The 14,464-nt window shown below is 40.2% G+C and overlaps 1 protein-coding gene across 1 annotated transcript in view; it reads left to right on the top strand.

Annotated features, from left to right (window-relative positions):
- The window catches only part of FAM171B (family with sequence similarity 171 member B), a 41,800-nt gene that overhangs the window by 15,604 nt on the left and 11,732 nt on the right, over window positions 1–14,464 (top strand). Inside the window, exons 2-3 of the mRNA XM_070956863.1 lie at window positions 10,163–10,396; window positions 12,168–12,260. Coding sequence (XP_070812964.1) covers window positions 10,163–10,396; window positions 12,168–12,260 — 327 coding nt within the window. The remainder of the gene's footprint in view (window positions 1–10,162; window positions 10,397–12,167; window positions 12,261–14,464) is intronic.

The following is a 14,464-nucleotide window of genomic DNA, read 5'->3' as shown; positions in this document are numbered from 1 at the left end:
AATCATGATTTTATGCATCTTGATAATGCTATATATGCTATATGTTTGGGGAAAATCTGCTTGTGCGTTAAAAAAAATTGGTTTTGAGTACTTTAGGATGCGGTGGCTCAGTGGCTAAGATGCTGAGCTTGTCGATCGAAAGGTTGGCAGTTTAGCGGTTCGAATCCCTAGTGCCGCGTAACGGGGTGAGCTCCCATTACTTGTCCCAGCTTCTGCCAACCTAGCAGTTCAAAAGCATGTAAAAAATGCAAGTAGAAAAATAGGGACCACCTTTGGTGGGAAAGTAATAGCATTCCGTGCACCTTTGGCGTTTAGTCATGCCAGCCACATGACCACAGAGACGTCTTCGGGCAGCGCTGGCTCTTTGGCTTTGAAACAGAGATGAGCACCACCCCCTAGAGTCGGGAACAACTAGCACATATGTGCAAGGGGAACCTTTACCTTTACCTTATTTTAGTTAGAACATTATTAAGGAACAGGCATGTGGAAATGCACTTACCTCTGCAAACCTAATAGATATGGGTCCAGTTCTCAGGATAGTCTGTACCATTTTAGGAGGCAGATTGGGCGTGAGGTCTGGAGGAAAATGTTTGTAGCAGAATTATTCAATATACTTCCAACAGAGGTCTGGAAGGAGGTAAATGTTGTTCTTTTGATATGGAATTTGAATGCATGAGACTAACTAAAATATAAAGTTGGATTAACATATTTACTATAGCCCAGAATAACAAGACTAAATATAGCCCTTTGTGTCTTTTGTAAGATTCCATACAACTCAATGAATAATGAAAATGAATAGAGTCACCAGCAGTTGCCCATCATTTCTGCATTTTTACTAGTTATGGAGACATTTGGATGTTAAGCAATTCAGGTAGAATAAACATATGAGACTTTTTGTTTTTATAGTGTATTGTATAATTTAAGCCCAAAGTAGGTTGCATATTGATTTGGTTGATATAAAGCTTTGTACTTTACCACTATACCAATTATGGTTTATTTAGAAGACCATCATTATGTGGAATAGAAGAGAGTATTTGTAGCTAAGGTTTGAACCGTGGAGTCCTGAATGCTTTCTGAGTTTGGTTATTTTCTTGCAGGCACTTCATTAGCCAACTTCATTAACATCATCAGTGCTTGAAGGGAGTAGCCTTAATTTTTGGAATCCATCAAAAAGCAAAGCCTTTTATTCATAATATGACTTGCTCATGGCCTTTTCCAGCAATACAGGGGTTTAAAAAACCCCAATTTCTGTTGTATTAATTTAAAATAGGATGTATGTACTGAAAAGTTAAAACAGCCCCATTTAAGTTTTGGAATTAATATTTCAGTGTACAATAAATGGAAATCAGTTTAGAGGTCCTTTTTCTTGGAAGTATTCATTATGAATTTTAAAAATGCACAGAATATGAGTAGTACGCTTAAATGCAAATGTCAGTTCTTCCCACAGTTAACTTTGTTGTTTTTGAGGCTATAATGGTAGCACAATAGCCATTCCTTCTCCTACAGCAACATCTTCTAATGAAAACAACACTCTTATTCTCACCTTCTACTTATCAGTTCACTAGAGGAAAAAGTCTGTGTTTGTGTGCCTGGCCCACCTCCAGACCCTGATAGACTCACACAGAGAGGCACAGCTTCCCTCTGAGTTGTCCTAACGGGGTGAGCTGAATCTATTAGCTGCTTTTATTATTGGCCTTCTGTAATATTGTGCATGCTGAATTAATGTAGTGAGAAGAGTGGTATTTTCGGCATAACAGATTTCTTCTTTATAGGTCAGTGCACCTTTCATATCCCTAATAAACTTGAGCAGGAAATACCATGAGTGAGACATGGAAAATGATGGTGTTCATTCAGCTATGACCAAATAAATCACCCTGCATGTGGGGGCGCCGAGATTCTTAGCAAGTGAGATGGAAATGCATATTGGAGATAGCTTCTGGTAAAATCTGAAGCATACATCAGGAATTTTTGAAACGGGGCAAACTGAAAAGACAGTAAAAAGATTTCTAGACTAATTTAGTGCCAAGGAAGAGAATGTGAGATTCCATACATCTTTGATGCAGATATGTTCTTTAACATACACACACACACAGTCCAATTGGCTGCTTATGCCATAGGTTAGCATTTTCAGAAATTTGGATTGGGGTCAGGAAACTATAGTTCATGGGGCAAATACTTGTTTTTATGGGGGCTGTGTGAGAAGAATGGACAGCAGGCAGGCAGCAGAGTTCCAGGTCTGAGCCTCAGCCTTTTTGGGGCCAAGGATAGGGCATTCTAGGTGGTGATAGCCTTGTTACTGGTGAGCTGGTGCTGTCCATTGGCTGGTCACTCCTTGACCTGCAGAACTGCCAGCCACAGCCATATTGGCAGAAGAGGGTCAGGATCTGGCCCTTTACAGAAAAAGTTTGCTGACCCCTGACCAAGACATTAGAAGAAGGTAACTTAACAAAGAAAGTGTTTAGTGACATGGCTATAACTATCTTCATCTTCTCATCCTTACTATCATGTCTTCTTGGCAAGATGTGAAAAAAAAAAAAACTGCGGCAGAAATAGTAGACCTTTTTTTGAAGACACTTTCAAGGATTAACCTGTAACACATTTTTAAAATATTTCTCTTGCATCTTTTATAAGGTGGGGATTGTAGGTATTAAGAGAGTAAAGAAGCTGCCCATAGAGATAATGCACTCAAACAATATATCAAGTGTCCTAATTTAATCTAAAAATGAAACTTTCAAAAACTTAATTTTCTGGCTGGAGATCAAGGTAACATCTTTTTGATTTTCTGGGTTTATAGGCCGAATGGTATATAACTTTCATAAGGTTAGCATCATCTTGGAATTTCATAGAAAGTTGCCAAAGGAGAAGTTTTTATGTGATGTAACTCCCAGAGTTTTCAAATCAAGGTCTATTTATTGACTGTCAGGATTGGCATGCCTTCTTCAGACACTTACTTTACAGGTAGTCCTCGATTTACAACAGTTCATTTAGTGACCATTCAAAGTTACAACGGTATTGAAAAAATAACTTATGAGCATTTTTCACATTGACGATCTTTGCAGCATCCCCATGATCACGTGATCAAAATTCAGATGCTTAGCAGTTGGTTCATATTTAGAACCGTTGCTGTGTCCCAAGGTTTGATCCCTTTTTTGCGACCTTCTGATAAGCAATCGGAGAAGCTAGATTCACTTAACAACTGCATTGCTAACTAATCAACTGTAATTATTCACTTAATAACTGTAGTAAGAAAGGTCATAGAATGGGGCAAAACTCACTTAACAAATGTCTCACTTAATTTATATTTTCGGCTCAATTGTGGTCATTAGTCGAGATCTACCGGTATCTCCTGATGGAAATGATGCAGAAAGACAGTCAATGATATGACTTAGTGTGATCTAAAATCTTGTGTCATTGCTTTTTGATAGCGTAATATGTTAGAGATCAAAAGAATTGCTGTTTTGAGGGATTTGGACCATTTAATCTTATTTCAGGGGTGTAGCAGGGCTATTGACAATCTAACTGCGACAGTTGTGACAGAAGATGTAAAGAGCACAATGACTGTACCAGGTGGAGGAAACTGGTCTTGGCAAAGGAGAACACCCCCCCCCCAATGGGGATGCTGCAAAGAAGAAACCCCCCTTTCCTCCCTATGCAATCCAGTTCCTTGCCATTGAGTGGCAGATTCTCATCAGCCTGTCAGACAGTGGAAACAAGGATAGAATTCTAAGTCTTGTAAAGCAGTGGTCCCCAACCTTTTTATCGCCGCGGACCAATCAGCCTTTGATAACTTTACCGTGGCCCGCTGAGCGCGCGCAGGGGTGGGGGCTTTGGGCCACATGTGCGTACCTGCGCGGGGCTCTCTTCCCTGGAGCCTTTGCGCACGGCCCAGGAGCTTTTGCGCACGGCCCAGGAGCTTTTGCGCACGGCCCAGGAGCCTTTGCGCTGCAGCGTTCATGTCCCCCGGCCGCTGCGCGGCCCGGTGCCAGGTACTCCACGGCCCGGCACCGGTCCGCAGACCGGGGGTTGGGGACCACTGTTGTAAAGCACTCTTCTAGTCCCTGGCCCTGCCACCTCTAATGACATTCTGTTGTGCTTATCAGTCCTCCTTACTTCCAGCAATCTGAATGGCATCTTATAGCAACTGCCATTTCTGACAGCTCATGAAGTTGATTTGTTTTGCATAGCATTGCAGCTACCTTCCAGATCCTCAGTTTTCCACCACCTTACACTACTCTCCCTCTCCCCACCCAATTTTTTCCAGATTTCCAGGGGAGCTGTCATGGTATGTAATTATCTTTATCAATTAATGATGCAGCTGCACCAAAGATCCCACCACATGTCTCTCCTACCACTCTTACTCCTTGCTGACCACAAATGACTAGCAAAGATTTCAAACTTATTGAGACCCCACAACCTGAGTTTTAAGTCCTGCTTAAGAGGTGAAGCTCTGGTGATAGAAAAATTAGCTGTTTGAAATGTTTTTGTCCTTAGACTCTCGAATAAATTTATCAAATTTTCATATAACCTAAAATTTGATGGAACATAGTTTGAAATACCCTGGTCTATATTTATTAATGCTTACCTGTAAGAGTGATATGAACAGTGGGTTGAGTTAAATGCCATGTCCTCCCCTCTATTAGCTCCAGTGGGCTGACTAAAGAGGCAATACAGTATATGTTTGATATCTACAATCTGTAAAACGTGTTTACAATAAGTAGCAATGCAAATTTGATTCTTGGAATCAGCAACACAACACTCAATATGCTAGTGATTAGCAATTTTTCCCATGTATGATTTGCAATTATTTTTTTAAAAAAGTTTATTTCAAAGACAAACTAAAATATGTTTTTTAAAAAAATATTTACCGTATTTTTCAGACTGTAAGACGCTCTGGAATATAAGACGCACCTAGCTTTTGGGGAGGAAAACAAAATAAAAAAATATGCCTCTGCTTCCCAGCAGTTTGCCTCCTTGCAGCAAACAGCAAACATCCTGGTCAGTTTCAGCTGATTTAGCACGAGCAACTGATAGGCAGTTGGATTGGCGGTTGTTCCAGGCTGCAGGGATCGCCGCCGCCATCTTGCCGCCTCCGTGTGTCCCATTCTTGGCCTTCACATGTCCCATTTTCACCTTTTGCGTGCCCCATTTTCAGCCTCCGTGCGTCCCATTTTCGCCCCATTCCAGGTGGTGGGGATTACCACCGTTGCCTATCCCCACTGCCTGGAACGGACCAAAAATGGGGCATGTGGAGGCCGAAAATGGGGTGTGTGGAGGCGGTGATAGGTGGCAGCGGCGATTGGTGGCGATCCCTGCAACCTGGAACAGCTGATTGGTGGTATTCCAGGAGGCTGATCCAACCGCCAATCAGCTGCTTGTGCTAAATCAGGCTGTGCTGAAACTGACCAGGCTGTTTGCTGTTTGCTGCAAGAAGACAAATTTCTGGGAGGCAGAGGCCGAAGGGTGGGGGCTGGCAGGTGGGCAGGGCTTCAGCAATATTTGCTCTATAAGGTGCATAGACATTTCCACCCACTTTTTTTGGGGGGGGAGTGCATCTTATACACCAAAAAATACAGTAATTTTAAAGGAAGGTTTATGTATCATTTTCAAACCTGCGTATTTCCTAGCCCAAAGAAATATTCATTTAACTTACTTTTTGAAATTACTAGCATATAAGAATTTAGGAAAAGGGTATTCAAAATGCATATAATGAAACATGGGCTAATTCAAATATAAACTTCAAGAGTCTATTTGTATTTAAGAAGTACTCTTGAGGGAAAAAAAACAGCCTTTGGAAAATGCTCAGTAAGCATTTCTTTTTTGTATTTGGAAAACAAAACATAAGCATTTTATATCCCAAACCTATATATTTAATTGATAGTTTTTATTTATTTATTTATTTTTATTTATTTGATTTATATACCGCCCTACTCCCGAAGGACTCAGGGCGGTGAACAGCCACAGGATAAAAACACATAAATACAAAATTTAAAACTGAATAAAACCGAATTAAACAATTTGGCCGAAGACAGATTTAAAACATCCCAATAAATTAAGAACAAATTAAAATTTGCGTTTTAAAAAGGAGAAAATTAGGCCAGGCCAGCCTGATGGAATAAAAAGGTCTTGAGAGCGCGGCGGAAGGTGCGTAGATCCGGGATCCTCCGTATCTCCAGGGGGAGCTCATTCCAGATAGTAGGTGCCCCCACAGAGAAGGCTCTCCCCCAGGGGGGCTGCCAGTTGACATTGTTTGGCCAACGGCACCTGAGGAGCCCCTCTCTATGAGAGCGTACTGGCCGGTGGGAGGCTACTGGTGGCAGCAGGCGGTCCCGTAGATAACCAGGTCCTAAGCCATGGAGTGCTCTAAAGGTGGTAACCAAGACCTTGAAGTGCACCCAGAAGACCACCGGGAGCCAGTGCAACTCGCGCAGGAGAGGTGTTACATGGGAACGCCATTTCGCTCCCATAACCACCCGCGCGGCCGCACTCTGCGCCAGCTGGAGCCTCCGGGTGCTCCTCAAGGGGAGCCCCGTGTAGAGAGCGTTGCACTAGTCCAGGCGGGAAGTGACGAGGGCATGAGTGACCGTGCGTAAGGAGTCCCGCTCCAGAAAGGGACACAACTGGCGAATCAGGCGAACCTGATGAAAAATCCTCCTGGTCACGGCTGTCACATGCTCTTCTAAAGACAGCCGTGAATCCAGGAGGATGCCCAAGTTGCGAGCCCTCTCCGTGGGGGCCAGCGATTTGCCCCCAATAGTCAGTGATGGCACCAACTGACTATATTGGGACTTCAGAAACCACAGCCACTCAGTCTTGGATGGGTTGAGCCTGAGCCTGTTTCTCCCCATCCAGATCCACACGGCCTCCAGGCACCGGGACATCACTTCAAGGGCATCGTTGGGGTGGTCTGGGGTGGAGATGTACAGCTGAGTATCATCAGCGTACTGATGGTACTTCACCTTGAAACCACGGATGATCTCGCCCAGTGGCTTTACATAAATGTTGAACAGAAGGGGCGAAAGGACCAACCCTTGTGGCACCCCACATATGTGGTGCCTCGGGGTTGACCTCTGCCCCCCTGCCAACGCAGACTGCAACCTATCGGAGAGAAAGGAGGAGAACCACTGCAACACAGTGCCCCCCACCCCTAACTCTTCCAACCGGTGCAGCATGATACCATGGTCGATGGCATCAAAAGCTGCTGAGAGATCTAATAGGACCAGGACAGAGGAGCAACCTCTGTCCTGAGCCCTCCAGAGATCATCAACCAACGCGACCAATGCCGTTTCCATGCTGTACCCAGGCATGAAGCCCGACTGGAACAGATCCAGATACTCCGTTTCATCCAGGTGCTGGGGGAGCTGTCGCACAACCACACTCTCAACAACCTTCGCCACAAAGCGAAGGTTGGAGACCGGACGATAATTAGCCAACACTGCCGGGTCCAGGGAAGGCTTCTTGAGGAGAGGCTTCACCACCGCCTCTTTCAAGGCGGCAGGGAAGTCACCCTCACTCAATGAAACATTTATAATCCCCTGGAGCCAGCCTCGTGTCACCTCTCGAGAAGCCAGCACCAACCAGGAGGGACACGGGTCCAACAAACATGTGGTCGTGTTCAGTCTACCCAGAATCCTGTCCACGTCGTCAGGAGTCACAGGATCAAACTCATCCCAGATAACATTCTCAAGACCTGCCTCAGTCATCCCCCTGAAACTACCCAGTCGGAGTCCAGACCTTCCCGAATCTCAGTGATTTTGTCATGCAAATACTGTACAAAGTCCTCGGCTCTACCCTCCTTTATAGTAATTCCTTTACAGTTCAGTCCTTGTCTTTAAGCATATATTTGTGGAACTGAAGCTTTTATATGATAGCCATATAGTCCTATATTTGAGAGTATTGAGCAAAACTAGGTCATTAAACAGCCCGTGAAGAGGATGATACCCAGTTATTAGGAACTGAGGAAGTGAGATTTCTAAATAAGCACTGTTTTATCTTAAGAAGCGTGAATGACTTGTTACAGGAGAACAGTGCCTCCACATGTATTGAAATGTCAGAATCTTGAACTTGTTTATAAGCAAACCAGAAGTTGTTGCTACAAGTGTCTGTCCTTACATTAGCTATAGAAAATGTGAACCAGCCTTCATTGACAGAAATTCAAGTGGCAATCAATCATATTTGAAGGCATAGTATCCAGGAATCCGTTGCTGTCTCCACAGAGAATCCTTGAAACATATATATTCTTTTAATATGCATTCACCCATTATTGATTACATTAATAAGTAGCACTAATAAATAAGCAAAAAGCACTTAGTTTGTTTCTGAACACCAGAGCTGAGTGCTTGGTAGTATAGAGCCAAAATGGAAGCTGCTTTCCACAATAATGTGTGCTACTGAACTTCAAAGTCTTGAATAGATTAGATTATTTATTGCATTTGTATTCTGTATTTCAAATCAAACCTTTATTGTCAATGCACAACATGTGTACAATTTCTTCCTGAAGCTCAAGATGGTCTATAGTAGAGAGGGAGGATATCCTTTTATTTTATGGTCACATCAGCAAATCTGTGAGGGAAATCAGGATGAGAAGAGACTGTCCTAAAGACTTCCATTGAGCTCTGTAGTGAACTGGGAAACATAAATGTGAGGGTTTTTAAAAATATTTTATGTATACATTTATCTTTAACATACATAAGTGCTTAGTAAACACTGTATTTTCTGGCTCAATTTACTTATACATAATAATAGTAATGATAATATTATTTACTTGTAATAGTAGTATTCTTTTAACTTCTAATTTCTACTTCTATTATCTAACCGTTGGTAAAACAAATCCCATGTTGAAAAGTATTCTGTATCTTCTTTATTTTTTATCTTTAATGTTAACCTATCCATTTCTGTACAGTCTAATATTTTTTTAATTATATTTTCATCTGTGAGAGTTTCCTCATTTTTCCAGTGTTGTGCAAATACAATTCTCGCTGCTGTCAAAACATGTAGTATTAAATACATGTTCCCTTTGTCATATTTTTCTGATAGTATACCTAACAAAAATATTTCTGGCTTTAAATCTATGTGTATCTTTATCATTTTCTCTAACCATATATGTATTTTCATCCAAATTTTTTTTTGCCTTTGGGCATGTCCAGCACATATGGTAGTACTACGAGTCCAGTATCTGTGAGTTTTCTTAGTTCTACAACAAATAATCAGTACAATACTTGAACTCGCCCGCTTTTCCAAGAAGGACTATCTTCCAGTGCTTCAAAATTTCCATTGAAAGCAACAGCTGTGTTCCCCTTCCATGCATCTTTCTACCCTCATTATTGGAAATGTGACTGGATGACATGCGATAGGCCCAGCACTACAGCATAAAGCCCCAGCCATCACGGCCCAACAGCACAGTGCAAAGCCCTAGTTTTCCTTATTGCTCTGTACTCCAAGGCATCTGTAGCTGTGTGCTTCCCTACTCCATCACCCTACCAGACCTCGTCCATCTTCTGGTGTCCACTGCTACTTGGGCATGCCTAGTATGGCCCTTCATGAGGCAGATGCGGGCCACATGTAATTCTGTAATATTATGAGGAAATCTCCCCATGAGAAGAAGACTCATGCAGCCAGTAGTTGCTAGTGAAGAGCCAGGCTGAGTATGCTTGATCAGTGAGAAGACGACAGCAAAGGACAGAAAGCAGTCTCTGTGAAGCGCAGGGGCCCAAAAGAGCAGAGATGGGGAGATAGGCAGGTAGGGAGTGTTGTAACAACCTTGTAGTCATAAATGAGACTATTGGTGTAACTGAATATGTGTTGAAGAAAACTGTGAACTACCAAATAGGAAATGTCATATGCCATAGCTCACTAAACATTTTTTCCTCTTCTATCTTTCTCTCCACTTTTTCACTTGAAGATGGGAATATGCATGAGTCATCCTTATGGGATCAGTGCAAGCTTTATGGGATATGCAAATATCTATTTCTCCATAGAAGTCTTAGCAATCCAGTTACTATGGATCATGTTTTGCTTTCTCTCAAGTTATGAAACCTGCAAATATTTTCCTAGATGTGCAAAAATGCATTCCGAAGAAATCAAAGACCCACTCTTTTTTAAAAAAATAAAATGCTGTAGTTTAACTAAAATAATTGAGATTGCTCTTTTCTTTTCTTTCTTACAGCACCTATGTTTACCCTGAAAGTGCAAGTTAATGATATAATCAGTCATCAGTACCTACACCAAGCTGTTGTGGACATCTTTGTCAACTACACTAAAACAAATTCTACTCTAACTGGAAAGAATGGCGCAGTATTGATACAGGTTCCCTATCAGCTAGGCCTGAGTTTAACCATTGTTTCTTATAAAGATGGTTACATGTTAACACCTTTACCTTGGAAAACTGGGAGAATGCCAAGTAAGTAAGCAAGCTTAAGAACACCTTTTTAAAAAATATTTTCTTTACATCAGTTCTTTTAAAGATAATATATGTAGTTCTTTAGGTGGCATAAGTTTTTCATCTAACCTTCTCCATTTCCCCCTTCCTTTCTACCCATTTACTTTCCTTTTTTTATATTTGTTCTGTGATTCAGTTTTTATTTTTATTGAGCAAATCACTTAATTCATTTATTTCATACTGGTCACTTATTTTTGCTTTTTTTCTGTACTCATCAACCTTTTCAATCTTTACCCAATCTTCTTTATTTTTTACACATGTGCCACTTAAATAATCCATTCTCACTGCATTAAATTTACCTTTGTTCCTCCTAATATACCAAATCCTCACTTCCATATAATAAAATGAGTAGAAGTATGCCCTTATGCAAAGACATTTGTTTTAATAAACATTCATTTCTTACAGCAGACCACATGTGATACATTTTCTCCTAGCCTTTGCACAATTAAATTTTGTCAATCCATTTTTCCATCTTTACTAAATGTTCTACCGTAGTAAAGAATTTCATGTATTTGCTTTTTTTTTTCTTTTTTCTTTTGCCATTTATGTATAATTTGCATTCATTGGCTAATGCTTTCCCTGTCAAACCCAGTTTTTCGGATCTCTCTCTCTTTTTTTTTTTTTTGTATCATCTGGTCGAATCTTTGTTGAAAATCACTTGTGTTTTCAACTAACAACATGGGACATTCCGCATGCATAAATGGACATATATTCATGCTTCCCCCCCTAAAAAAATAACACATTTAGCAGATGAAATGTAAAATTAAAATTATAATCTATATTAAGTTTTTCTGTATATAAGGAGGAGAAATGGAGGTATCAATACATAAGTTTCTGTATGTATTGATACCTCCATTTCTTTTTATTATGATGTAGGTGAATAAAAAAACCTGAATATATTCTTCACCCAAAAGGTAAAGAGCGTGTCTAGCAAAATCACAAAGAATTATGCTCAAAATGACATAAATCTTCTATTTCCTTTTCCCCAAGGCAAGAAGAAAGGAAAACAAATCCTATCTTGAGCTCTGTAAAAATCAGATTTCTACTAGTACTCCTAAATTTTAGCTGAAGTTACTTCCATACTTTTTTCATTATGTTAGTTAATGTCATACATAAAATCTTCTAAGGTCAAATGTATTAGGCTTATATATAAATTTCCATTATTTTTAAGATGTCAAGTGTATGAGTAATATATAGAAAAATATAAAAATGTGTTGAGAGATTTAGGACTTTGCTCATACAATGATAGCAATAGCAATAGCACTTAGGCTTATATATCACTTTACAGTGCTTTATGGCCCTCTCTAAGTGTCAGCATATTTCCCCCAACAATCTGGGTCCTCATTTTATCGACCTCGGAAGGATGGAAGGCTGAGTAAACCTTGAGCCAATGAGGATCAAACTACTTGTAGTCAGCAGAATTAGCTTGCAACAATGAATTCTAACCACTGTGCCACCACAACTCTTATAAATAACTCTTACCTGACTCTTTACCAACCAACAGGCATCTTTTGACTGGAGGTGTTATTCAAAGTGAAAGGTGACCCCTTGTAGCTGAAGTTTGCTAAATTGGTGCCCATGGAATTGAGCCTTTGCCTTATTTAATCAAAGTCAATATAATCATGTATTTCAGATGATACAGCTTTTTCCGTTTAAGTTTTACTTCTCTTCAGGGCAACAGTACTATAATACATACTTACATAATAATATATTATTATTTTATCTCCCACAGTATATTCATCTGTTACGCTTTCATTGTTCCCCCAAAGTCAAGCGAATATATGGCTGTTTGATGATACAGTTTTAATCACTGGGAAACTATCTGGTAAGTAAGAACAGAACATACCCAGGTTTGCAAACCATTTTCTCTTAAGATATAACCATGTGGCGAAGTCCAGTACAGTTTCCAGATTATGTTTTTAAGTATGGGCTGCAAACAATAGATGCAAAGAGTTAGAGACATTTTAATTATTTTATATTTTAGTAAAACAACAAATGCAGATTTGTACTGAATGCTTAATTTGCTAATTCATGTTAGTGGATTTATTGGCTGGCCAGAAGATGCAGGTCTTTTCAAGCCTTATGTTTATTCTCTTAGCAGCTCAATAATGGAGGTTAAGTGTCAACTCGCAAAGCATCCTTGGCCTGCTCTCAAGTTACCATAGGGGGGGGGATGGGAAACCGGCGAAATGGCACAGCAGCCAAAGACAGATGCACATTCCATGCTTATCTCTCTCAAGGCTGTATCCCAGCAGTATCCCAACTTACAGCAGCCGAGGGGAGTGACCTCTACAACCTGGGAAATTGGTTCATTGGGAATGTGATTGATGACACACCCTGGGGGGAGGGGGGGAAACAGGGTCATAATTGGAGCGTAAATTACGTAGGGTCAGAGCTGGCTTCACTTGAGAACGTGCCGACATGAAGCTCCTAATAAATAACTGGATTTCTTTTGAACCTTGGCTCGAGACTCATGATTTAATTAGGGCATCTGTCGGAACCCTGACGTGACTATTTCAAACACAAAAGAGATGACTACCACCTGAGAGTCCCTGACCCTAGTCCCACACTCTTCTATCACAACATCATACTCATTTTAATGTAATTATGGAATAGGTTCTCTTCAGCACTAAAAAAAAAAAGGGTTGTATTGTTTCAGTTCAGTGGTAACCCACAATGAATAGTTTATAGACCTGCTGGAGTTTATTCCCCTGTTTTGCTCCATGTATTTGTGTTGAAGATGGACATTGTCTTCTTGAAAGATCTCTCCATGCTACATGTGGCAAGAGAGGAAAAAGCTGACTGAAAGCCACCTTCACACATTTTTATCAACACCTCTCCCTTTCCATTCCTCTATCTAATGAGGGAATGTTAATGGGTCACTGCATATAAATTAAACTAATCCGGCTTCTGCAGGCTTGCTGTCTAAAATGCAAGATAAAAAATAAGAGATACTGAGAAAAAAGAATGAAAGCCTGTTGTTGTTGTTGTTGTTGTTGTTGTTATTGCTGTTTTTACAACAGCTGAAAATCCAGCTGATATTCTTTCACCTGTGTCTTGTTTGTTAAGTAAAGGTGACTTAACCATCGCTACCTTTTCTATTTTTTCATTTTTATTTTTTAAAATAATGTTTTTTTAATATTTATGCCCTATCCCAAGAGAAAAGAAAATGGGCGTTGGATATTGAGAAAAAAAAAGATCTTGCACTTGTATTTTCTCTGTCTAACTCAAATAATATATCCTTTGAATACAGCACTTAAATGCATATTATTTATTGCTTTGGAAGAACAAGCATTTCTATTTTGTCTAATATTGCAAATCTGTCTTTTTGATTAAATACAAATAAATAGATTTGGGGAGGGATGAGAGTCGAGGTGTTTAAAATTAAATAGTAATAAGGAGGTAGAAGAAAATAATGAATTTAAAGCTAAGGGATTAAATCAAATGCAAGATTATAAGGACAATTTTGTCCATGTTATACTTTACACAGATAGTCCTCATTTATCAACCATTTGTTCAGTGACCTTTTGCAGTTACAGCAGCACTAAATAAGGACACCTATGACCAGTCTTTGAAATGGTAACCATTGCAGCATTCCCATAGTTACATGATCACAGTTCAGGTGCTTGGCATTGTGCCAGTGTAACATTGATTTCATCATTTGAGCAAAAAGCTCAGATCTTGAGAATGTATTTATTCATTACATTTATTTGCCACCCATTTTGTAACGAAACGACTCTGGGCAGCTTACAGTTTAAAACATTAAAATCATAACCTATAAATATCTCTAAAATAATAAAAAATAGAAGTCCCTGAATCCAGATAAAATTACAATTGAAAGATGAGGGAGGGATGGAACAGAATGTGTAGAGGGGAAAGACAGGATTGCCTCTTAATTCATCAGTCACCTCCAGTGTGAAACACCTTCCATTGGAGCCCCAAGCCATCTGGCAGAGCCAGGTTTTAAGATTCCTGTGGAAGGTCAGAGGGTGGGATGATCTCACCTCAGGGGGGTAAGATGTTCCAAAG

Source organism: Pituophis catenifer, unplaced genomic scaffold (assembly GCF_029215685.1).
Source record: "Pituophis catenifer annectens isolate HBS135680 unplaced genomic scaffold, rPitCat1.0.hap2 SCAF_1, whole genome shotgun sequence".
NCBI classification, from domain to species: Eukaryota; Metazoa; Chordata; class Lepidosauria; order Squamata; family Colubridae; genus Pituophis; species Pituophis catenifer.
The sequence above is the reverse complement of the archived record's forward strand: the minus strand, read 5'-3'. Positions and strand labels throughout refer to the sequence as shown.